This window comes from Neomonachus schauinslandi, chromosome 11 (assembly GCF_002201575.2).
Source record: "Neomonachus schauinslandi chromosome 11, ASM220157v2, whole genome shotgun sequence".
Taxonomy (NCBI): Eukaryota; Metazoa; Chordata; class Mammalia; order Carnivora; family Phocidae; genus Neomonachus; species Neomonachus schauinslandi.
In genome coordinates, this window is record NC_058413.1 from 108917648 (window position 1) to 108944386 (window position 26739).

The 26739-nt window shown below is 44.0% G+C and overlaps 1 protein-coding gene across 2 annotated transcripts in view; it reads left to right on the plus strand.

Annotated features, from left to right (window-relative positions):
• Positions 1 to 167: 167 nt before the first annotated feature.
• The window catches only part of PDGFD (platelet derived growth factor D), a 215595-nt gene continuing 189023 nt past the window's right edge, over positions 168 to 26739 (plus strand). For both annotated transcript variants that reach the window (XM_044919370.1, XM_044919371.1), the window contains exon 1: positions 168 to 533. In XM_044919370.1, the coding sequence (XP_044775305.1) occupies positions 410 to 533 (124 nt within the window). In that variant the 5' untranslated portion in view covers positions 168 to 409. The remainder of the gene's footprint in view (positions 534 to 26739) is intronic.

Consider the following 26739-nt stretch of genomic DNA (forward strand, 5'->3'; position numbering starts at 1 on the left):
CCGGAGCCGGGCCCCCTCCCACCCCCGCACCCGGGGCCCGCTGGGGGCGGGGCGGAGCGCGCGCCTCTCCGCTCGGGGCGGCGGGGCCGGCGGAGGACGCACGGGTCTGCGCGCCCGCCCGGGACGCCGCGCCCCGCTGCGTGTGCTGCCGCCGCCGGCCGCCGGAGGGGGCGGACCAGCGTCAACCTGTTGTGGGGCCCGCCACCGTCGCTCGGCCTGCGGCTCCACAAGGAAGTGCGGCGCCCACACGCGCTCCGAAAGCTGGCCATGCAGGAAGTGCGCGCCGAGCGCGGCCACTAGCTCCGCGGCCCGGCCCTCGCGCGGGAGCGCAGGCGGCGACAGGCGGCGTCCGGCCCGGCGGCCCCCGGCTTTCTCCTGCGGCGACGCGGTCCCCGGCTCGCGGATCCCAATGCGCCCGCTCGGCCTCGTCTACACTCTGGTCTGCGCAAACTTTTGCAGCTATCGGGGCACTTGGGCGGCTCCGCAGAGCGCATCCATCAAAGCTTTGCGCAACGCCAACCTCAGGCGAGATGGTGAGAGATGCAGATTTTATTTTCTTTAGTTGTTGTTTTTAAGAAGTCACTTTTTTTTTTGCCATTGTTGTTAAAAAAACTTTTTCGTCTGAAGCCTGCTGAAGGCTTCGTTCGTGGCGGCGGGGTGTCTCGTGCCTGTCTCCATCCCGGAATGGGACTGGGGGCTTGGGGACGCGTGCCGGCGGCGGGGGATCACAAGGGTCAGGTGGCATTTCCGTGCGCCCCAGAGAAGTCCTTTCTCTGCAGCCGCTGACCCCAGGGTCCCGGAGCTGCGGAGCTGCAGCCGCCCCTCGGCCAGGCTCTTCACCTTTTGGGCTGGAAACTCGGATGGATGGGGCATTTATGATAGGCGGAGGGACTCGAGAGTGGCTTTCTCTGGGTGATTTATTTTATTTTTATTGTATCAGGAGGAGGACAGGGAATGATGTCCTTCAGTCCTGCAGTCGTATCTGGAACAGAGAACTTACGTATTACTTATTTGGGGGAGATGGCCGTGTGCAGCGTTTGCCCTTTACGTCCCCAAAGTGAATTTCCCCCGTGGGTGCGGAAGCTCCGAGTCTGGGAGACTGGGACAGCTGGGGTTTCATCAGTACCGCACGGGGCTTGTGCTCTGAGTTTCCCCGCACAGAAGGCTTTCCCACTGTTGCAAGAAGCAAGGCTGCTTAGCTAGCCTAAGCAGCGTCCCAAGCAGGCTTGTTTGTTTTCCTTTGCTCTGGAGGACACGTGGGTCAATGGGCCCCAGACACTTTAATTGAGCTTATTTAGTTTCTGGGCTACCACCAAGATCTGAACCTGATTTATTCTTTTATTCTCAACTACAACTGATGTTGCCAGGAAGTTGAAGCTATTTCTACCATCTACCTGAACTGACCCATAGTCTTTTGTTTTCTTCCTTGGTCAGTACTACCTTTCTTTCTGTCTGCCTGCTGAAAGTTCTAACACATCCCCCAAAGAGCTCACCAAGCTGTTCTTAATGGCTTCACTGTTTGAGTTGGCAGTACATGTTCTCCAGTAAATTCACAGTAGCCATCTTATTCCCTTATCAGTTTCTCTCTTGATATGCCCTTAATTTGGACTTTACAGCAAGGCTTTTGAACTTTGAAACAACAACAAAAACCTAGTATATTTTCTGATGATAAGTACGCTATGGATTTCAGTGTGCTCGAGTCCTACGAGGTGGTGTAGTCATGTGGAGAGGGCACAGGGAAGCCTCAGGGTCACCTCCTGGCCAAAAGATGCCCCTATGTTTCCAGAATTACTTTATCACAGTGTTTTTATGTAAAATATTCCAGTAGTGGCTTGCCCTCCATCTTAGTAAAAGTACAGAGTTTTCTTACTAAAACTTAAAAAAAAGGTTTAGGCTCAAGACCAAACTTTTATAGTTTTGCTTCTCTCATTAATGTTTCTGCCAGGGATGATCTTCTCCTAGTTGAGTTTTTAGATTTGTTAACGTTTGCACTTTATATGCCCTCCCAGCTGTGTAGAATAAAATGCCATGTATAATTTGCATGACTTCATAGCCATAATTTTGTAATCCTTAGCCTCCCAAGTATCAGTTACAAGATGTCAAGGACAAAGTGAAAAGTATGTAACCATTGCCTGGTAACCCAAGATTCCAACTAAAACCAAGGCATGCAGCTCATTTTTTTTTAAAAGAATACTCTCCTTTTAGTTTTCATTGTTAGAGCACTGTACATCTGTCTAGTCTATATGATAAAGGCTTTATTTTATCAGAGTTTTGAAAACTAACCTGGATCAATTTATTCATATTTTAGTTAAAGCTGTTTTGCAATTACTAACAGCACACACATGCACACACATTTTGATTAATTTGGATTGCTCAACACTTTCCTCAATGTCAGTCTCATTTTGCAAACAAAAATAGGTGGGGGGAAAGGTTAGATTAAAAAAACTGTTATATACTGAGTAAAAAAACTAATATAATGGGTTGTTAGTTTGGGCAATTTTCAAAAGGCATCTTACTCTTTTTTTTTTTTTTAAGATTTTATTTATTTATTTGGCAGAGAGAGACACAGCGAGAGTGGGAACACAAGCAGGGGGAGTGGGAGAGGGAGAAGCAGGCTTCCCGCAGAGCAGGGAGCCCGATGCGGGGCTCGATCCCAGGACTCCGGGATCATGACCTGAGCCGAAGGCAGATACTTAACCGACTGAGCCACCCAGGAGCCCCTCAAAAGGCATCTTACTCTTAAGTGTTACAGAGCATGCATTCTCAGAGACAAAATTGCCCCAAAGTAGCAAAATCAGATCTTAGAGGGTGAAAAAATCTTAAATACTACAATGGTTTGTGGTCCTCCAAAGGGCCAGTATATATAAAGAGGTAGACAGTGTATCTGTAGTGTTAACATTTCATAGGGAGGAGACATGATTAGGAAAAAAAAGTCTAAACAGGCTCTTGAAGGGAGGAATGATGATAATGAAAACAAAATTGAGAAACACTGCCATAGGGTTTTGCTGAGGGGGTGAGAATAAAGGTTCTTTGAAAAAGGCTAGACATCATCTGGAAAACCTTAATCACAACAGTTGGGCTGTTGAGAGAAAGTAATAATGTATTAAATTAAAACCCTTGTTCTGATTCCAGACATTTTTAACTGGTTCCCCCAAAGTTCCTTTGTTAATGAAAACAATAATCTTGTTCTTTTGATTGTCAGGTTAAGACAGGGTGTAATCCTGGAGAGGACATGGGCATGGAATGTAATAAGGAGAAATACAGAAGATAGACGTTTCCAAACATTAATTTAGGGTCCTCAGAAGATCGGGTCCTCCTACTACAAGTGGTAGGAAGTCACAATAAAAAATTAGCCATGACCCTTGAATAGGGGTTTTAGAAATCGGTATCTAATGATGGAACTATCTTCATTCACAGTTGAGTGCATCAATTTGTTCCCGCTGACCCTGTTAGCTGCCACTTAATGCTGGAGTCAAGATAAGAACAAACAGGGCAGGCATCCTGTCATGGGCATGCGATGTGATGGATCCTGTCCAGCCTGACACACAGAAACCTTGTTTTTAGTCTACCTGTCCCTCATAGCTCCAGATAGCTGGAATAGCTAGAAATGGTATAGAAGTGTTAGAATCGATCAATGATAATCTCCTTCTACCCAGTGTAGGAGGCCAGTCTGCTGCTGTCTCCTGGCCTTCCAGAACTCTCCATCACAATATGTTTTTATTGTAAAGGGGTTATCTGCAGACCCCTTCCCAGCACCTGCAGAAGGGCTCAGGGTGACCCAATGGTGGTTGAATTTGGTCCCTGTCTCCAGGAGGAAACTAGATTCTGCAGCTAAGAAGGATAAAAGTATCGTTTGCAAAACTTAATTGATTATTTACACTTCCTTATATCATATTTATTATTTTTAACTGATTTACTTTTGATACCCATTCCTGATCTGCCTCCAGCACGAGGAAAGTCTTAATTTAGCAGCAGAATTCCCATATTCTTGTCTTAGTGCCTGCACGGTTGGTGCTTTTGTTTTTTGTGTTTTTTTTTTAAGATTTTATTTATTTATTCATGAGAGACAGAGAGAGAGAGAGAGAGAGAAGCAGGCTCCCAAGGAGCAGGGAGCCCGATGCGGGACTCGATCCCAGGACCCTGGGACCATGACCTGAGCCGAAGGCAGACGCTTAACCATCTGAGCCACCCAGGCGCCCCACAGTTGGTGCTTTTGTAATAACTGGTCACAACTGGTGTTGCTCAGAGTGTAGATCAAGAAGTGTAAGTTAGCAATTAACTGACAGTATTACTTACTTATTTTAAGATCGAGCTAGACAGAACTTCCTGCTGGGGTGCGGGCATTGGGGATACAGATGCACTCTTCCTTTTCTTGACCTTTTGTTGTTTTCTGTGTCACTTTCAGGTGCTGGTGGGAAATGATTCTGAATTTAATGTTGTTTGTTTGCTTAATATGCCGATACTTGAATGGTCTGTTACGTTATCATTATCTAGTCATAGGCCTGCAGGTTTACTAATTGTGGTCTTAGATCTTTAAGGAGTCAACCTTGTTTCTTAGATAATATGGGTTTCTGTCGTCAGTGATGACAAAGATTAGATCTGTTAGAAAAGGCGACAAAACAGAGGACAATGTAAACAAATTATTAGGGTTTATTTGTTTTTTTGAAGTAACACGGACATACGGTATCCTCTATATGCACCCCTATATATAGGATATGTGTTCTGTATAGTGCAGCATTATTTACAATAAACAAATTATTTTTAAAGTGTTGGAAAGCTGAGAATCAGGTTAGTGTCAGGTCTTATGTTCTTCTGGGTTTATATTTTCTGTTCGACTCTAAGGGCATTAAAGTTTCATCATCTCATAGAGCATCGTGGTGATTATGTATTTTAAATGTTAACATGGCTATGACTTGCTGCCATGGGTTATAGTATTTAATATAGATTCTTCTAAAGAGACGAGTTTAAAAGGGTGGACGTACACTCTATAGGAGGAAATGCCACTAGGTTGTGAGTTATGGTAATGACGTTGATTTTTGTTTATGGGATTTCCCTTCAAGCAACAAGAGCAAAACTTTATTGTTTCAGAACAGTATGGTCAACCAATGGAGCAGTACCCAGAGTCATTGATCTTTACTGACCAGTGATAAGCATGCTGTCACACAGGTCTCTTGAGTATGCGTGGTCTCAACCCCGTCATTCTGAGTCTGGAAGGATGTGTGTATTTATGTGTCTGTCCTTGAGAGCTGAGTCATAATGCACATCATCTCCCTTCTGGAACTACTCTTCAACTTTCCCAGCTGAATTGATCTGATTAGCTTAAAAAGGTACTTCCTAAGCATTAATAAAATTCTTCCTTATATTAAAATAAGAACATCTTTTAAGTGAGCCGGGTGTGGCTGCCCCTAGCTCATCTATGCCCTGTCCTTTAGGTAATGATTTGTCTCTCACAAAGGAGTCAGAGGGCTTAAGGTGGAAGTGGATCACGTTTGAGCTCTCTGTCCTTTTTTAAGGTTGTCTCCTTTTAGTTCGTTCCTTCCTTGGTCTGGACTGTCCTCTAAACATGGAAGTTTGGAAATGAATGTACAAATAGTTCTTTGTCCTGAGCTCTGCTGCTGACCCCCGCTGTTACTTACTCATCTCTGTGGCAATTATTTATTGTATCTCTAATCTTTGCCAGTTGCTGTGCTGGATGCAGAGTTATCTAGCACGTTATGAATAAAACATGCATGGTTCCTGCCTTCTTCCAGCCTATAGTCTCCTGGACAATAGAGACAAAAGCATACTTCATGCCAGTGTGGTACTGTTGTCTTTCAGGTGCATTCGGGAGAGTCCCAGGATTCCCCGCCCCTTCTTCAACAGAACTACTTCACACGCGTCTCTACATTTTTGCTTCACATATTTGAATCCATCAGAAGAGTTTTATTTGAAAAGGATTTATTTTGCAATTAGAAAAGTGTGAAGGCCCAATGTAGTGTGATATTTGCTTTTATGGAGGAAATGCACAGGGGTATGGGAATTCGCAAGGAGCACCTAATGGAGATTTGAGGGATTGGGGAAGGCTTCCTGGAGGAAGTGGTGTCTAAACTGGGGAATGAAGGGTGAGTAGGAGTTAGAAATTGGGGGCGGTGAGGAAGGAGGGTGGAGATTGCCAGTGGGAGACAGCCCTTGCCAAGATTTGGAGGTGAGAACGTAGCCATCAGGTGTCCACTAAGTAAAGGCCTGGGAAGTGATGTTAGGGAGTTCGGCCATTATTTGTAGGGCGGTGAGAAGCCACCCACAGAGTGAGTTTGGAGAAAGATAGGGCCTGTGCTGTGTTTGAATACTGACTGCCAACATTCCTGAGAAAGTCAGCCAGGCCAGTGATGTGATCGGGAGCAGTCTCCCTATACCTCCGCTGCCCCTGGGACATGAACACGGGATCACTTAATTTTCAGCATGATTGTGGTGGACGTGACTGGTTTTCCTAGCGTGAGATTTCCAGATGTGAGTTGCCAGTGTCCTGGGACGTCACTGAAGTCCCCTCACCCTGGGTGTCCGCCCTGTGGCTCAGCATGCCAGATGCGAGATTCTGCTCCCTGTACCTGAGGTCTCGTTCAGATCATGTAGAGAGGGAAAGCAACCTGTCTGGGGTGTTTACCACGTTTTAAGGTATTTCAAACTTACATATTTCAGAATTAATGCAATTTAAAAGGGAACATTTTTACATTGACTTTTATGTGAAGGACGGTTTGGGCAAAAAGGTACAGGGGGATAATACATAATAGCCAAAAAGAAAGAATCCAAGACAAATACTGCGTCCAAAAAAAAATGTTCCCCCTCCCCACACTGTATTTCAGGACCAAATGTAAGTCATGAATAAAGGAATAAGCCCATGAGACACTAACGTGCACAAGGGCACATACGGGAAGAAATATTTTCTTCCAAGGACTTTTTTCCAGAATAAGAATGAAGTATGCCTTGTTTTTTACATGCGTTGGTGATGCGTATAATAATATATCTTTGCTCTGCTCTGTCCCGTGGTATGCTGACATCAATATATTAGCTTTACTATTCATAGATTAATACTGTGCTTTTTTGTGCTTTGTGCTGTGTGCAGGTTAGTGGTTTTTGTGTAATTGGGAGACACGTGTCTCCGGAAACAGCCTGCTACAGACATAGGAGTTGTCTTTCTATGAGGAGGGGTGTTTTCTGATTTTAGGTTTTTCCCTTGAGCACTTTTTTGGTAGAGTGTTGACGAGGACGGACAGCGTTAGACAGCGCTTTGCCTGCAAAAGTGAGCCAGACATGATTTGGAATCTTGTATCATAGGATTCTTGATTTCTGGAATTTGGAGGCCAGCAGGCCTTCCTGGGACTGCTGGGCATGCCGAATAATATGCCGTGTTAGTTTTGAACAAGTCATTTCAGACCCAACAGGTTCTGCATTTCACTGAGACATGCAATAAGCAATGTAGCAACGGCCCACTTTTACTTTTTAAAGATTTGATTGATTGATTGATTGATTTTAGAGAGGGAGTGCATAAGCGGGGGGAGGGGGGAGAGAGAGAGAGAATCTTAAGCAGACTCCCTGCTGAGCCTGGAGCCCGACGTGGGGCTCAATCTTATGACCCAGAGATCATGACTCCTACGGAAATCAAGAGTTGGATGCTTAACCAAATGAGCCACCCCAGCGGCTCAGTAACAACCCACTTTTACAGACTTTAGCTCTTCAGCAACCTCTACTATGTAAAATGCAACCAAATGAACCAGTTAAGTATGCAGCAAATCCCCTTAAAAGCCAACATCAGTGTTGCAGAGTTTATAAGTTCATGTGGTAGACGCTGAAAGACCCTTCGCCTGTACTTTCCATCTAATTCCATCCCCCTTGTTTTGGTGGTTTTTACATCCATAGCAGAATAGGAGCGTGATACTGGAATAGAGAGCAAGACTGGTTCGAGTTACGCACGCTGTTGGTACGGATAACTGACAGCTAGTAGTTTTTCTGCCTCTTGGTATTTCCACGCCTTGGAAAGCATTCATAAGATCTAAGCAAGCATAGCTGGCTTAGGCTTCTTATTGAATAAGGCCAAAAAAGTTCCTGCCTGCAATGTCTGTGTCCTCTCAGAATTCATACATTGAAATCTTAACTCCCAGTGTGATGATATCAGGAGGTGGAGCCTTTGGGAGGTTATTAATGGCATTAGCGCCCTTATCCAAGGGACACCAGGGACATCCCTCACCCTTTCTGCGATGTGAGGATACAGCAAAAAATACTGGATCTGCCCAGGCCTTGATCTTGGACTTCTGGCCTCTAGAACTGTGAGGAATAAACTTCTATTGTTTAAAACCCACTCAGTCTCTGGTATTTCGTTGCAGCATTCTGAATGGGCTGAGACATGCCTCGCTCCAGATGTCACTAGGGAATTACTATATTACAGCCCAGTAACGTTGCTGATTTTTAAAATCATGTCCTTGATTAAGGCGCCTTGGGGGCTCAGTCGGTTGAGTGTCCAGCTCTCGATTTCTGCTCAGGACGTGGTCTCAAGGTCGTGAGATCAAGACCCGCATCTGACTCTGCACTCAGCAGGGAGTCTGTTTGGGATTCTCTCTCTCTCCCTCTGCCCGTCCCTACCCCACCTGCAAGCATGCTCCCTCTTTTTCTCTCTAAAGAAATTAAATAAATGAAATAAAATTATGTCCTTGAGTCATAAAGGAAAGTTTAGATAATGTGTTTGGTGGGTTTACCAGTATCCTGAACTGAGAGTGGTATTAGCTTAAGTATATATGGATCTCAACCAGAAAATTGGCATTTCTGTGACAACACTGTGGAAAAGAATGATTGTAGCCTGCATGATAATAAACATATTATCATTCTTTTGGTGGTAGATTTGTGTTTGTCAAGAGGGAGATGAAGAGGAATTTTATTGGCACTTTGGATTAGACCATATTGGGGTCAGAATTCTTAATAACTTGAGTGAAGACATAGAAAACACATCTGCTAAACTTGGGTATTTTAGCTGTAAAGAATAGTTAGAGAGTTGGAGTAGATGCAGAGAGGCAGGCTTTCGCTGTAAAGGGCCAGATACTAAATATTTTAGTCTTTCAGGCTATAAGGTCTCTGTTGCAATGACTTGACTCGACCATTGTAGTATGAAAGCAGCCATGAAATTACATAGAAGAACAGGTGTGGCTGTGTTCATTCCAATAAAGTGTTACTTGCAGAAACAGGCAGTGGGCCTACAGGCTGTAGTTTGCTGACTACTGAATTAGAAAATCCACATGCTCTCAGGTGGAAATGATGGGCTGATTCTATGAAATTCAACAGGAATAAGTGAAAAATATCATTCTTTGGCTAGAAAACAAGAGCAACTACATAATTACAGAATGGAGTAACTTGGATTAACAACAGCTCATACCACGATAGATGGATGGATGGATGGATGGATGGATGGATGGATGGATGGATGGATGATTGGATAAGATAGATAGCTGACTGGATGGATAGATAGATGGATAGATAGGTGGATGGATAGATGGATGGATGGATGGATGGATGGATGGATGGATGGATGGATGGATAGATGATTGGATAGATAGATAGCTAGATAGATAGCTAGCTAGCTAGCTAGCTAGCTGACTGGATGGATAGGTAGATAGATAGGTGGATGGATAGATAGGTAGATGGATGGATGGATGGATGAATGGATAGGTGGATGGATGGATGGATGGATAGGTAGATGGATAGGTAGGTGGATGGATAGATAGGTGGATGGATGGATGGATGGGTAGGTGGATGGATGTATATGTCTATATCTGTGTCTGTATTGTCTAACTGGTTTAAATGAACACAGCTAATGCTTCAACAAATGGTGTAGTTGCTAAACAACGATCACTACTTAAACTTGGTATCAGCATTAATACTGTGTCAGGATCAGGGAGGCCGAAGTGCTCTTTTAAGTCAGACTCTGTTCCAATCCATTGTGCATGAGGGTTTGTGGTTAGGGTCTCTCTCCTGTGGACAAAGCTGCTGACTCCTTCAGTCCCATGACCTAAACCCACAACTTACTACTCTTCTGTCTTTAAATTTGCCCTTCTTACTGGCTCCATCTCCTCAGCCAACATGTGTGGTCAAGTTTCCTTGCACCCTCCCACAATGTACACAAGCTGTTTTACTATTTTTCTACTTTATCACCACATAAGCATCTTCAGTTTCACCATGACTCACTGTCTCCTCCTTCTCTCCTCTGCCTTACCTACTTTGACATGCAGTCACTCCCATGGCTCTACTGAACTGCTCTGGGTTGACGTCACTGTGGTGATGTCCCTGTGACATCACTCTGATGGGCTGGTCTCATCTTGAAACATTGTCTTCCCTCGGCTTGACACTGTCTCTCCTTTGCCTTAACCGCTCCTAAGTGCCAGGTCTGGAATGGTGATAGAAATAAAGCCGGAAATAACACAGTACTTGTTTTAGGTTCTTTAGAGGAGCAAGATTAGAGAAGACCTTAAAAAGTGTATCTTATGTGTTATTGTCCCTGTAACCATTATGAATAATGAAAGGAGGAGCAAAGATCTTAGAATGTAGTAGGGATTTTGTTAGTACAGAAAGAGCACTCAAAGATAAAAAATGTATTACAACCCAGTAAGTGCTACAATTGCAATATTTTGCGGGCAGATATGTATAGAAACATTATATAGGTTTATCTATATCTATGTCTATATATATGAACTTAAAATGTTTTAAATAGAAGGGTATTTATGGCTATTGAAATATGACATTGAACACAGATTTTGACATTGAACACAGACATTGACATAGATTTTGTTCTCTTATGTCATTGAGCACACTCTTATTTTTTGTCTCCTAAGCTGGGTCTTCATCTCACTATCTGCCCTATAAATGCTGGTATGTTTTTTTTAAGGCTCTGACCTCAGCCTTATCGTCTCACTTTTCTCACTGATAATCTCTGGTAGATCTTAGTTTTATCCAAAGTGTCAATTGCTGCTTATGTGTCAAAGACCTGTAAATATACATTTACTGCCTCTGCCTCTTCACTGAGCTCTGAACTTGAGGTCTGCATTGGCCGATCCCATGAGGGCTTAGAGTAAACTCTCCAATTTAGAGGCCTGAGAGTGAAATAATTACTTTTTTAAAATTTTAGCTTATTCATCCAGTGGTGAATGCCTTCGCAGTATTAATCCTGTGGTTAATTCTTTCAGATGCAGCACAGTTATGTTTGCCTGGACCATGGGTGGGTGTACGGGTGGGGGTACTACATCACTCTGCGCCTTTCTGGACCCCAACACTCCCCAAGGAGAATTGGCTACTCCTTTATTTATCCCACATGTCCATCATAAAGCCTATAAGGGTACTTACTTATGTACATATCTGACATTTTTGGATGTGAGCGTGCTTGCTGTATTTAGTGCAGCCAAGCATCCTCATCGTCCATTTCACTGTCTGGCACACAGGAGAATAAAGTTTCAGGAATCAGTAAATCAAAGGCATCCAGGGTCTCCTTTTTGTGCCGGATCTTTGAACTGCGCGAGCCCTCCCACCAGCAGACTGTAAAGGAATGGGAGAAGGGGTGTTTAAACCCTGACTCGAGGGTGACAGGTTTCTGTTCATTGTCTGGGGGCTATTTATATCCAGAACCGGCTAGGCAATAGGAGAGGAGGAACAGGTAAGGGAAGGTCACGGAGACGGACTCTTCAGGCTTTGGGAGCCTGTGCGGGACCCATGCAGATGGAACTTAGAGGCAGGGAGGCAGGAGAGAGACATTATTTTTTTTTAAAGATTTTATTTATTTATTAGAGAGAGAGAGAGAGCACGAGCAGGGGGAGTGGCAGGCAGAGGGAGAAGCAGGCTTCCCGTGGAGCAGGGAGCGCGATGCAGGGCTCAATCCCAGGACCCCGGGATCATGACCCGAGCCGAAGGCAGACGCTTCACCGTCTGAGCCACCCAGGCGCCCCAGGAGAGAAACATTATTTATATGAAATACATGCACAGTGAACATGAAGAATCAACAGTGTATTATTGTGCTTTTAAAGTAAGAGATTTCATGGTTGTGGGCGTGTGAGAATAAAACCTGGTAATTCTGGAGCACTTGCAACATGGCAGAGCGCTCTCTAGCCTCATCAACAGTGGCTGGTGTGAAGGGTTGTTTCCAGCAGACTTTGTGGATAATGCCTAGATGACACATACTTTTAGACTGCTGCCTTAGGCATAAGCATGGCATTTGGGGGTTCACTTTGGACTAGTATCAATGAAGTGTGTGAAGAGTTTACCCCCCCCCAAAAAAGCCTCCATGCATATACTGACTACAATGAATCCTTTCAGATACAACTTTCCTTTCCAGTATTAATATTTGAGTGTTTTTACATGAAATTCCTGCTACTTAATAAAAGTTCAAAAGAAAGACATTAAGGATCAGGAAACAAGTCTTCAGGTTCAATCTGGATGATTAACAGACATTAAGAAAGATTAATGCATCTCTGTTCTGTGCATACAGAGAGTGCGTGTTTAACTCATCTATTATTTTACTGAGGATTAAACAAGAAAGTTGCCATTGAATGGAATAAAAAATATATGTATTTCCTATAAAAGCACAAAGTTCATTGATGAAATAAATATGGAATTAAAGGATTTTTATAGAGTTGTTAATTAAAAAAAAAGAATGAAGTGAGAGCTATTTGGAATTTAGTTTAAATACGGCATCTGGGGGGATTATTTAAATACCCTAAGAAGAACTCCTGTGGCTTTGTATTGTTTTGATTCAATTCTGTAGATGAATGCTTTTCACCAAACCAATTCCAGTAAACATGAACACTGCTCATTGGCTCAGCAGATGCTTATTGAGTGCTGCCTGCATGCCAAGTTCTGGATCATGCACTGAGGTAGAAACAGGTAAGCCTCAGGCACAGCCTCTACTCTTTTTTTTTTTCTAAGATTTTATTTATTTATTTGACAGAGAGAGACACAGCAAGAGAGGGAACACAAGCAGGGGGAGTGGGAGAGGGAGAAGCAGGCTTCCCACCGAGCAGGGAGCCCGATGTGGGGCTCGATCCCAGGACCCTGGGACCATGACCTGAGCTGAAGGCAGATGCCCAACGACTGAGCCACCCAGGTGCCCCGGCCTCTACTCTCTTAAAGCTTATACTTTAGCCAAAGAGATAAAACGTCTCTGTGAATAAGCACAAGACAGCGTCCACCTGGGCGCCATCATTCTGTGTCCTAGGCTTTTTGTTTGAAGACTTGGTCCTGTTGGCTTACTTGTAACCATACATCGTCTCTCCTAATATTTAGTTCAGAAAAAAATGATACTGGTCAAGCCGTTGTAGAGCACAGGATTCTTCAAAGGTTGAAAAACAACTCCCTCATTGGTTCTCACTATTCTATTCATTAAAATTTGAGCAGAAAAGTAACTTTTGATTATAGAACGGGGAGTCGTACTTTCTTGATTTTCTCTTTTGTGTATTTAGATGTTAGCCTAAATATCCCTGAACCACAAAAGCAAAAACTGTGGGCTCCATTAGCAACCCACATTAACTATTTAATGCTTACTTATTAACTTTTTTACTATGTCATATGCAATATGATTATTTGACCACTGGATGGCAGTAGAAAAAAGACAGCTTTATGCATCATATTTTTTTTACTCCCTCTCTTGGGAATGTGAGTTAAACTAGGGAAATTTCATACTTTTCAAATACATTGGAAAAAAATGAACAATAATGGTAATCTGTCACTAATATACAACCGTTCTCATCTATGTGATCTCAATAAATTTTAGATATAATTAAAATAGTTTAATCAGTTATATGACTCCTGAATCGCTTGGTGTCATTTACACACCCAGTTTGCATGCATGCCTAAACTTCATGAAAATAGAATTTAGAAACATTGATTAGTTGAAAATTATTTTCTGAATGACATTTGCATGGGCCTATATAGCCCTTAGCTGACCAGTTTCCTTTGAGCACAAAACCAGCTAGTTGGTCCCTCTAGACTTGCAGAAACTCCTTGGAGACTCCACATTACTTGCCAGACGTTTATCAGAAGTAAGTTATTCAGGGGGACAAAAGCATTACTATCATATCAGGAGTGAGAAGTCATTGTCTCAGAATCCTTGCATCTGTGAGATCCTGAGGAGACACGAGCACAGTGTTGAGCAGGTGAAAGCTCAGGAGTGTGAAACCTGCAACTCACTCCCACGGTGGGGACAGTAATCAGTTATGGGCATGCAATAGCACATAATTGCTATATAAAAACATTGCGTCCATCCAGCTTTCATAGAGATTGCAGAGTGGCATACAAAAATGACCATTTTTAGTGACTACCATGGGGCAGATTGGAAAGCTATGTGCTGGAGTCTGTCTTCTGCAGACTCGAGGCCCTCAAAGGTTGCATGCCCTAATTCTGGCATCTCTAAATAAGGCTTTATAGGGCAAAGAATTTGCAGGTGTGATTTAGCTAAGGATCTTGAGATGCGGGAGATCATCCTAGATTTTCCAAGTGGGTCCTGATGGGATTTTAAGTGTCCTTATAGGAGAGAGACCGAGGGAGATCTGACACAGGGAGAGAAGAGAGGGTAGTGTGACCATAGAAGCAGAGCCTGGAATGATGTGGACACATGTCATGGAATGCCAGGAACCACCAGAAAATAGGAGAGGCAAGCAACAGATCCTCCCCTAGAGCATCCAGAGGGAGCATAACCCTGCCAGCACCTTGATTTTGGATCATGGCCCCGGTCTCAGACGTCTGGCCTCTAGAACTGGAAGAGAATAAATGTGTGTTGTTTTAAGCCGGTCAGTCTGGGGCAATTTGTTACAGCACCTACGGGAAACTAATAAAGGGTATGAAAGATCTTTCGATGTGAAGGATGGATAGTTGAACTATTTGTTGAGCTCAGTTTTCTAATCATTTATACATTTCACTGGCCTTGAAATCTATATTGACAGTTTAATGGTGCATTTAGATCTCTGCCTTTGAGAATTCTCTAGGAAGACGAGGCTTACCTTTGCCCTAGTTCCATATCAGAATATCTTGAAAATCCTGGCTTCAACTGCTGTCTGTTTTTCGGCTCAGTTGAAGTCCTGACATGATCAAAAGGGCACTGCTCCTATGTTGTTATAGTTTCATTGATTCCTGAAATTCTCCCGTAACCCACCTTGTGTTGTTATGCTTCTGTTGGCTCATATCTAGAAGATACGCGTCAGCCAGGCTACTCAGTTCTTATAGCAGGTGCAACGTTTTTGATACCTGAGAAGCTGCTTATGCAAACACCACTGGCACATTGTTTCTCTGTCATGGATGGAAAACAGCTGTGTTTAACCAGCTTTGGTTTTCTTTTTCACTTACAACTTAATTTGACTCCGGTAACGATAACATTCTTTTTTATCCCGTTTTTTTTTTTTTTTTTGATTTTATTTATTCGTGAGAGACAGAGGCAGAGAGAGAAGCAGGCTCCCCGCGGAGCGGGGAAGCCCGATGCGGGACTCGATCCCAGGACCCTGGGATCACGACCTGAGCGAAGGCAGACGCTTAACCGACTGAGCCACCCAGGCGTCCCTATCCCCTGTTTTTAAAAATGACTCTTTCTGGCTGATCAGTGAAAGATTTGTGAAAAGCAAAGTCATGCCAGGTGCGGAGGGAGGCTTTAACCTATTAGAAATTTGATATGGCTTTTTATTAAATAACCCATATCTCCCTGGATTTAGAGGCCTTGAACAGCATCTGTTTGGGGCCTGCCTTTTTAAAGGAAAGTTAAAGGTTATGAGCACTGACGTTTTGCGTTTTAAAATCTCAGATCTACCAGTAACTCTGTGGTCCACAATGGAAAGATGATCAGTAAAAATGATTAGAGAAATATAAATCATTCTTCCTTTTTGTTCAGTGGCTTATTTCTACCAAACTTTTGGTTGGGCATTTGTCAGCATGGCCTTTTAATTTATTAATAGTTTGGGCAAGCAAAAGCATTCTGTCGAGTAAGTGCGGCTCGTAAGGGTGTCTTATTTTTCCGTAACGGACTCTCAAACCATCTCCTTGGATTGTGTTCCTGTGAGGGTTCATCTGTAACATGTAACATGTATGTAACAACGCCCCATACAGTTTCCATTGTTGCAGAATGTATTTCTTCCGTGGGCGGAGGGCTCCGCCGCCTGAGGTGTCAGGCGGAGGGCTCAGCCTGTGAAGGATCTCAGCACGGTGCCCTTTGTGTTCTGGACAAACACCCAGGATGGAAAAGATTTGTTCAAAGGAAGGAATGACCTCATGAGCTCTGAGCTCTATATATGTCAGGACACAGCAGGACTCTACTTCTGTGAAAACATTTTGCTCATGGGGCACTTTCCGTTTCCAGAGAAGTGGTTTTAAAAACAATTCCTTCTTGACTATGCATGTTGTGCAACACCCTCACTCACCTCTGCCTGAAGTGGTATCCTTCATTTTTATTTGTGTATGTCCTGTCTCCTTCCAAGAATCTGAGCTGTGAGGATGGAGACTTGGTCTCTTGTATTCCCTGCTGTCTCCTTGGCTCTTGGAGTAGCACCTGGTGTGTAGGAATTGCTTAGTCAATATTTGCTGAATGGTGGAATGAATGTCAGCGGAGTGCAGTTCTGGGGAAGCTCAGATTTGTAGCAAGAGGAAGGTCTCTTCGGGTGGCAGCCATGGCCTAACTTTGAGGCTGAGGATACTTAAAGCTGCAGGCCCCCTTCCTCACCAGGTCCCTGCTGAGGCCCTGTTACCTAAGTTTATCTTTATAATTTTTTTTTTTCTTAAAGAGAGCATCTCAGATTGTATAAGCATCATACCCCACAAAATCTGGGTCCTTCCCTGGTATTAAGGTGCATTTCTCTTAGTCATGTGAGATTTGCTCTGCAGAAATGTGAAAATATCCTCCACCAGGTGAACAAATCAATGCAGCAAGAGCTCTTTTACCCCAAGAGGTAAATTGACCACATGGTCTAGTGTGAATGGAGAATCTTTGACTGAGTGATACCTGATGTAGGAAATACGTTACCGTTTGAAGCTGATGGCCAAGAAAGAATTCTTGAGATGTCTTTGGTGCAAAAAGGTGGTTTTATTAAAGCACGGGGACAGGACCCATGGGCAGAAAGAGCCGCACCGGGATCATGAGGAGTGGCCCATTATAGACTTTCAAGCTGGGAAGGGGTTAGGGAGAGCGTAAGTCTCTAAGGAACTTTGGAAGCAAGGTTTCCAGGCCCTCGAGGGGGCTAGCTGTTGTTAGGACAAGGGCGTTTATTACTGTCTAATAAAACCTGAGTCATGAGACCCTTCAGATGTGTATCGGTGGGTCATATGCTTGGGGGATGATTGACAACATGAATCTTGGGGGGTTTAGAGATAAAGGAAGTTCCCAAAGGAATTTTATACGTTAGACTTACAGGATCCTGGGGGGAGAGGGGGTCAGGCTAGGATTGTCTTTTGCCCTCAGCAAAGTGTCAGCATCAAGGTAGTTGAGTTCCTAGAGGAAGGTCACTCTGCCTGTTTCAAGGACTTGTCCATGGGCTGTAGGTAGTAAGGGAATTTAATAATTTTTCTTCTGCCTTCGTTTCCCACACCAATACCCATGATTGCCACGCTTGTGTTACTACCCTGAGTGCATTTCTGCTTGCACCGTTGAGAGAGACACATCCCGAGGGTCTGTAGTATTTGTTCCCAGACACCTGTCGTCCAGTTGTACACGTTGATATAATTACAATTCAGTTAAATATTCGTGTGGCACAACGAAACAGGAGTGTAGTCAAGAGGGTTTATTATTTATTACGGTAAATACTTAATTGAAAATCCAAACTTTAATGGTGAGTTGCTTAAAAAAATGTCGTTGACTTAGGTATCACTGAGACAACTCAACTGTTTACAAAGAGTGAAAATAAATAAATCTAAACAGCCCAAAGGGCTCCATGTATAAATGGCTTCACTTGTGTCTTTAAGTTTTTCTCTACTTTCAAGACAGAGAAATTGGAAATTACGGATACGTTATGGACATGGCTTATATAAGAAAGATCACAAAGAATTTTATCGTTATGAGATGTACTCAGAGAAAAGATCTTTGTACTTCATCGGAACCTGGTCACAGGAATGCACATTTATGTTTTAACCAAAATAAAATGTAAAACTCCCCATTTTAACAGGCATTTTACATTGGTCAATCTAGGACTGTTTCAACTGTGTTGGGTAGGGTGGTTTCAAACATGTGTGCATAGAAAAGAGTAATGTCTTAAAGGGACATGTGTACTGTATAACCAAGCATCCAATTTATGCCAACGGAGGTTAATGAATTTATGTTAATGAAGGAAATAAGGAAACCTGGCTTATGGGAGGCTGTGTGGAAAAGTGATTAAGAGTAACAAGACCTCAGCTGAAATCCTGCCTCTACCGCTTGCTAGCTAAGTATTCTTGGGAAAGTACTCAACCCCTCTCCCACCTGGGTGCATTGGAAATTGGAAGCAAAACACACACAAAAGACAAAAGAAAAAGAAAAACACTCTATAAGAAGGTGAATGTGAAGAGTCAATAACTACCGTATGTAAAGCTCTTAACATGATGTTGGGGAAACAACACTTAATGAAAGATGGGGCATTTAGGTGTCTGCATTCAGTTGTTTGTCTGTTTTTTTTCTTAAAGATTTTATTTATTTGAGAGAGAGAGGGAGACAGAAACAGAGAGCAGTGGAAGGGGCAGAGGCAGATGCAGACTCCCCGCCGAGCAGGGAATCCGACATGGGGCTCGATCCCAGGACCCCGAGATCATGACCTGAGCCGGAGGCAGAGGCTCACAGACTGAGCCCCCAAGCACCCTCTGTCTGTCAGGTTTTTGTCTTTCAGGCTCAACATTTCTTTCAGAGGATGCCTTCCATGATCAAAGTCGTAACTCATATGAGTACTAGTAACAGCTGTGTTTACGGTACGTTTCCATGATGACTTTGTAGATGGGAAATTTTAGCGCTGGAAGCCTTCTTCGGGGTAGTCTAGGCCGTCTTCTCGCTCTACGGTTGATGAAATCATGGCACAGAGAGGTGCGGTGACCTGCCCGAAGTCACACGGTGGATCATGCCAGGGTCAAGGTTCAAGTACATGTCTTCCAACTACTCCTCTGTTGCTTTTTCTGCAGTAGTGTGGAGGGCTCCTGTTGTTAGGTGTGGCAAGTGCCAGTCTCAGTAAAGATGATGGCAGGATGAGAGCACCTTCCTCAGCACCGCCCTGGTGTATCATCAACATACCTACCTCTCTCCCCTCCAAAGCTGTGTTCACTTTGGGCTTCTTTATGGTAAATACAATGGCTGTACTGAACGTTTTGAACTAAAGAGTAATCATAAGGATTGAGAACTTCTGGCTCTTTGTTGTTGTTGATTTTATTTATAATCTTAACCTTCAGCATTCAGTTTACTGCAGTGTATTCAAGCCAAAGCTATAGATCAAGCCAGTTTGCAGCCTCTTCAGGAGAGGCTTGACTTTTTAGCAGTATGCGTTAGCAATAAAAACATGGATAAATAAAGTTGGAAGTCAGGAAATCCATTTCTGCGTATGTTTTCTTTAACGTCTCAATGCAGTACATATGCAAATACAAACGTCTTAGGGAAAAGGACAGAAATTTAAGCTGCTTTTAAATAATCTTCACTGGATTTGAAAAGTAGACAAATCAGTTCTATAATGTAACCAAGGAAAATAATGTAAATCCAGCCCTGTGGGTGTGAGTTTTGTGTGATTCATTAGTCATTTGATGAGTATCTACTCTGTGCCTACCACTTGAGCTGCTACAGATATGGTAGTAAGAGAGACAGGATTCTCCATCTTGATTCTCAAGGTTAGGAGACCCTTGAGGCCAATAGATTACTGTCCCAGAGTGAAGGGTGTGAGCTCAACATGCCAGGGGGGTACTGAGGAGGGGTCTCTATCCTAGAACCACGGCAAGGGTGGTCCCCCAAGATCTCTTCCCCAGAGAGCTTTGAGTTGCCATAAAATGTAAATGATGCTTCCAAGGATAAAAATAAATAGATTCAACAAAAGTCAGTTACTAGGGGCGCCTGGGTGGCTCAGTCGTTAAGCGTCTGCCTTCGGCTCAGGTCATGATCTCAGCGTCCTGGGATCGAGCCCCACATCGGGCTCCCTGCTCGGCGGGAAGCCTGCTTCTCCCTCTCCCACTCCCCCTGCTTGTGCTCTCTCTCTCTCGCTGTGTCTCTCTCTGTCAAATAAATAAATAAAATCTTTAAAAAAATAAATAAATAGTCAGTTACTAGATTTTGTGTTTTCATGGCGGCCAAAATCAAATAAGAATTCCAAGAACATCAGGGTTTCTGCTTTATTCAACAGGAACTGGTTCAAGAACCCTTTCTAACCCATGTTTGCTCCGCTCTAGCATGTTCAGAAATGTGGAGGCTACACATAGATATTTTAGTATAAATCTTATTATCTAATCAGTAATTTTCTTTTTTTTTTTTAAAGATTTTTATTTATTTATTTGAGAGAGAGAGAATGAAAGACAGAGAGCATGAGAGGGAGGAGGGTCAGAGGGAGAAGCAGACTCCCCGCTGAGCAGGGAGCCCGATGCGGGACTCGATCCCGGGACTCCAGGATCGTGACCTGAGCCGAAGGCAGTCGCTTAACCAACTGAGCCACCCAGGTGCCCCCTAATCAGTAATTTTCTAAAATAGTCCCAGCAAACAATTCCTGATCTGGAGGTGTTCCTCAGACCAAAGAGGAAGTTACCACTTTCTATCAAAAAAATTACATATAAAAATATAGCAGACCTTTTGGGGCACTCGGGTGGCTCAGTCTTTAGGCGTCTGCCTTTGGCTCAGGTCATGATCCCAGGGTCCTGGGATCAAGCCCCGCATCGGGCTCCCTGCTCCACGGGAAGCCTGCTTCTCCCTCTCCCACTCCCCCTGCTTGTGTTCCCTCTCTCGCTGTCTCTCTCTGTCAAATAAATAAATAAAATATTTTTTAAAAAAAGATTTGAAAACTCATTGATTTATTTGATGAATATGTGCTGGGTGTCTGTTGTTAGTAAAGTACGATGCTGGGTAAATATGATGGAGATTTTAAAAAATGACATCGGCTAAGGATAGATATATTATGTGTATATTCACACGTACCCACATACCCAGACTTATGACAATGTTTTACATACGTATGTAAAGGCAATTACACAAGCTTGGGGCTTAAAACAACAGAAATTTATTCTTTAACAGTTCTGGAGGTTAGAAGACCAATATCGAGGTGTTAGCAGGGCTACGTACCCTGCAGAGACTCTAGGGGAAGATCTGTCCCTCACCTTCTGATGGCTGTTGGCTTTCCTTAGCTTTGGCCACGTTGCTGCAGTCTCTGCTCGCGTGGTCCCGTTGCCTTCTCCTCTTCTGTGGTCAGCTGGCCCTTGGCTTAAGGATACTTGAGATTGTATGTAGGACTCACACGCTTAATCGAGGAAGACTCTTCTCAGGATCCCAAAGTTCCTCACATCTTTTGCCAAACATTCACAAGTGTTTGAAATGAAAGTGTAGACATATCTTTTGGGGAGGGCTCCCCATTCAACCCACTGTAGGTGAGAACATTTTCCAAAAGCTGAGTCTGCGGAGAGCCTTACAGGTGGGGAAACTTGAGCAAGCAGAGGTGTAGGAGCATCTCTAGGAAGAAGAAGGTACGTTGCATAACAAGGAAGAGCATCAGGGAGCAGCCGTGTGGGTGGAGACAAGGAAGAGAAGCAAACAAGGTTCCGGTGGGGCCAAGCCATGGGGGCCCTTTGCTCCTGCGCAGCCACATTCAAATGAGTGGGAGAACGAATGAAGACCGGGTAGGAGGCTATTAATGTAGCCTAGGTGAGACATCGCCAAAGCCTACAAGTAGCTATTAGCTATGGGAATAGAAAGGGAAGGAGGTATTTTTCTTTTTTTTTTTTTTAAAGATTTATTTATTTATGTGTCAGAGAGGGAGAGAACATGAGCTGGGGGGGGGGGGGGGGGCAGGGGGAGAAGCAGGCCCCCCACTGAGCAGAGAGCCCCACCCAGGGCTCCATCCCAGGTCCCCAGGATCGTGACCTGAGCCGAAGGCAGACGCCCAACTGACTGAGCCGCCCAGGTGTCCCAGGAAAGGAGGTATTTCAGCAGTAAAATCAATAAATAGAGTTTGCAACACACTGGGTTCGGTTCCACAAAAGAGAATTCCAAATGCTTGGATTACCGGGAAGGGGCTAAAACATTAACAGTAGTAGGGAAATTAGAGGGTGGGAATGCTTGGGTTTGGATGTGTTGTCTGAGTTGCCGTATGCAGAGGGGGATGCAATTAGAAATGTTGACTTGGTCTCCAGAGAGCCGCTGGTGTTGGAGTTCTCGGCCCTGAAGGGCGAGGCTCCAACGGGAAGAAAGAGAACCTGTCCAAGGTGTTACAGTCCGGGAGGACTCCTTCCATAGAGGTTAGGAAAGAAATAGAGGACTAACATTCCTGTGTTTCCTTATGTTTCGACCCGGAGGACTATTGAGGTTCCAGAATTTTTGGTGCGCTCACGGGTTGTAAATGAGCTCAATCTCTTTATGTCATCTCTACTGAAATACTGGCCTATGAATCTTGCTGTGAGTCTTTGCATTTTTTGCTAGCGTAATTTAGTCTGATTATGACCTTATTAAAATAACATGGTTATATTTGCTCTTTGTTTTATGGTAATGACTGATAAACAGAATGCTAATTGGCATTGCAATTTGGGGCTATATTTGTTCTGATACTCAAATGGTTTAATTAGGATTTAATTTGCACACCAGCCTGAGCAGTTGTCTATGCTGATACTTCATTTGCTTTTTTGGTTCAGGGCATGTTATTTATTACGACATGGCAAGGGCCCAAAGCTTTGTCACTGCGTGCGGTGCCAGTCTTCAGGGAAGAGAGTTTTCTTTATGAACCAAGGAAAGGCACAGTTGATTCCAGTTATGTCATTGTATGTGAAGTTGTGGTTTCAGGTGAAAACCACCGGATTATCCTTTGTCCAGGCGAAAGCAGCAGCTTCTACACGTCACGTTGCTGTCGGTCTTTAGTCCCCAGTGTTTGTGATTGGATATGGCTGTCCTCGCAGCTCATTTCTGGTTCAGGTCGGACCCATACAAACTTGCTGTGTCAACGCTTAACAGGTAGTAATTTCTCCTGGGGCATCTGGTGCTCCCCTTCTCCCCGTTATCGTCCCGTTTGACTTCTCAGCTACCTGCATTGCTAGTTACATTTCTTCTCTCCTCACTGTATAACGCGCTCTGAGGTCAGATCCCTGCAGGAGGAAGCAGCTGTGCTACACTTGGTCACCAGCTCTCCGTACGATTCTCTAGTGTTGTTACAGCAGGTGATGGAAGAATGGATGGGGACCACGGGCATTTAAACGTATTCTGAAAAAATTCAAAGTGCAGTAGAAGGCATGGCATAACTCTACTGCATGTTTCATACTAGAGCTATTTAGTTATTTTATTTCAAGGTGACACATCCCGACCACAAAGAAGGAAAGGCAGGTGAGCCAAAGTCCTGCTTCTCGGAGCGGATTGTGCGTATGGATACCTGCAGATCATGCTGAAGTGCAGACGCCGCCGATTCGGGGTGCCGGTGGTGAGCCGGTGGTGAGCCTCAGGGTCTGCATCTCACGGGCTCCTCGTGACATCCCCCCTGCCCCCGTTTGCTGACCACGTGTTTAGTAGCAATTAGCTCACGGGGTTAAGCTGCAGGAGTGCTGGCTGCTCTCTAATCAAATAGTAGAAGAGTTTAAAAGTACATACGTGTAAGTCTATATCCCTCGTAGACCCAGATGCATTGTTGATAATACACATGGGGCTGGGAGGAAACCTAAAAACTTTTCTAACCCAGTGAGAGAATCAAAGCATTTTAAAAGCTGCAAAACAAAATCAGTTTAACCAGGGATTTTGCTATTTATTTACTGTTTTTAGGATTTTGCGTTTTAAAGGAACTTTATCGTGATGCCTCTCGTCATGCAAATCTCCATCTAAAATAACTGCTTTGTAAATGTGGATTTCCTCATTGGCTTTTCCTAAAAGTAGATTTATTTTTTAATGAAAAAAAGAATTAAGGTTTAAATTGGAATTTGTTGTCAATTTTTTCTCGATTCCGTAAATACCGTTTTAGGGGTAATGTACACCACTTCACTGTTCTTTCACACATAGAGTTATTATAGTACATTAGCTATCACATGTACAGATTTGTATCATTTATTCTTAATAAGAAAAGGTTCGTCTCCATAACATAGGCCAGCATGTGGGATGCGATACCCACACTCTAGCAAGAATTGGCTAAATGCAAGATGCACGGTGAGTGGCATGGCTTCTTGCTTTCAGGAGCTCAGTTTCTCCTGGGGAAACAGGCTTCTGCACAGCAGTGGCAAAAACCCCGGGATCTCCCTGCAGAGGGGACACTCTAGCTCTGGACGGGGTAGGTGAGGGGAGGGAGGGAGGGGGTTCCACAGAGAAGGCAGCTGGAGGTGGCATTAAAGGGGCCCCCTAAGAAGGGCAGAACCGCAGACAGATGTCCCAGCATCCAGTAAGTGGGAAGGCACAAACAGGTGGTGTGCATCACTAGCAGAAGAATTGGAGGCACAATGGAAGGTCACGGTCTATCATCAGGGCATCTGTGACGTGAAAGTCAGCCAGCAGGGGCGGCCAGGGAGCCCCCGCCAGCCAGCCACCGTGGGTGGTCTAAAGCAACTGAGTGACGTCTTCCAAATCGGCTGGAACTCTCTAAAGGATGGAATGCTGAGGGGGTTCAGTACTTCCGGGAGCATTCTAACTTTGTCTTGGACTAATGGTAAAATTGACCAAGTAAGCTCTACTTGGACTCTCCAGAAAGTGTGCTGGAAACTTTGTATCTGGAGGCATATTTGTGATTTGAGGGTTTTGCAAAATGTTCCAGTTCCTGTGAAGTGTTGTAGTGTCCATCACCATGCTTTCTTACACTTTTGGTCTAACCTCCCCCATCTGCTCCAGCTGCAGGAGGGCAGGGGGTGAATCTTTCTTATCCATGGCCATGTCATAAGAGAGTTCTGAAGCATTGTGTGCATTTAGGATGGGATTCTGTATTAGTTCACTGTTCAAAGATCCCTTTTTGTGACTGAAATTCTAAACAACAGACAAATTTTTAAATGCTCTCAGTACTGACAATGGTGTTAATATTTTGCACAGCCATTTGGTATAATGGGCCTAGTGTTCAGTAGACCAGGGCTTGAGAAATGCGAGGTCAGTGGAACGAAGAATGGACAGTCAGGACCCTGCATCCTTGTCTGACCTCTAGCAGATCCTCTCGTTCTGTGCTTCCTCTCCGGATGCAAAATGAGGACGTTGGATTGGTTTCACTCAAAGCCCCTTCTTGTTCCAAATTGTATGGTGTTTGTAAGTGAAATATGAGTGTAAAGTCTTTTAGGGAGTTGACCCGAATGTTTTTGAGTGTTTCTTAAAAGGACTTGGTCTGGCAGGCAGGATAATTCTATTTTATCTGCAATAAAGCATAAAAGTGCTGATAGATAAATGTTGGCGAGGGGTGAATGCACCCAGCAGAGCACATGTTGACATAGATTTAGTAAGACATGAGCACACTTCTCATGTGATTTATTACCGGAGAAGGTGTATTTGTGAAAAGTTACATGCAACCTGAATCTCATTCTCATGGTGTTGATGTTGTAATTCATAAAATGTGTATTTTTGCCAGAGTAATACATGTCTGTAGTTGAAACACCAAACAGATGTCTCTCTGGGTTTATAATAATGAATGGCGGTCCTTCTAGTCCTAATTCCCAGAGGACACTGGTGTTTTGCTTTATTTGGCATTTGTTTTATTTTATCTTTGCATCTTCTAGATCTGTCAATTTTAGACATTATTTTCTTTTGACGCTGGGAGGTGATGTTTCGTGGGTTTTTTGAGGAAGGGAAGGTAAACGTGTTTGCTCAATCTGTCATGCTTAACTGGTAGCCTGCAAACAGGATTTTAGAGATGTTCTATTTTTGTTTCTACAGAATAGTTATAGGACAGTAGCTCGATCATTAACTCCTGTATAACCTTAGCCCTCTTGGCTGTCCATTCTCTAAAGACTGAATCATGCAGACAATTCTCTGTCTTTCCCTGGATACTGAAGAGCTCAGTGGTGCCTGATGTATCACCTCCTTTCTCAGATTCCAAAGATAAGGCTCATAGACTTGCCTCTGAATTTACACTCCCCTTTCTTGGGGATGCCTCTCCTCCCCTCTGCACCCCATTGCACCGGTCTACCTGGAGGCCCCCCTTCTGCTCCTTCCAACTCAAATCCCGTGTTACCTGACCTTCTGCTGAGAACCCTTCCCAGCCTTCCCGAGAGCGGATGCCTCCACATCCAATTTCCCACAACTCTTGGTGCATGTGTTTTATGTCTTCTTGTTCTCCCTCCACCCATTTCCTAGACCTCTCTCTTGAGCATGACCCTTACCTTCATTTCCCTATAGACACCTCATAGCTGTCTTTCAGGTGCCTCAAATTCACTGAGCACAGACCTAAACTCATCCCAGCCTTTCCTAAAGTAGCCTTTCCTGGGGTATCTGTATGAATGGTGAATGGAGCTCCTGTTCACTGAGATCCTCACTCCCACCCTGCTGTCAGCTAATCCATATCCTCATACTACAAGGAACAGGTGGACGTCTGATCAGGTACCCCCCTTTCCAAGATTCTTCAATGCCGCCAAATAGAACAGCCTTCTGAGTAAGGCTCAGGTTCTGGCTTCGGGCCCCTCCAGCCTCCT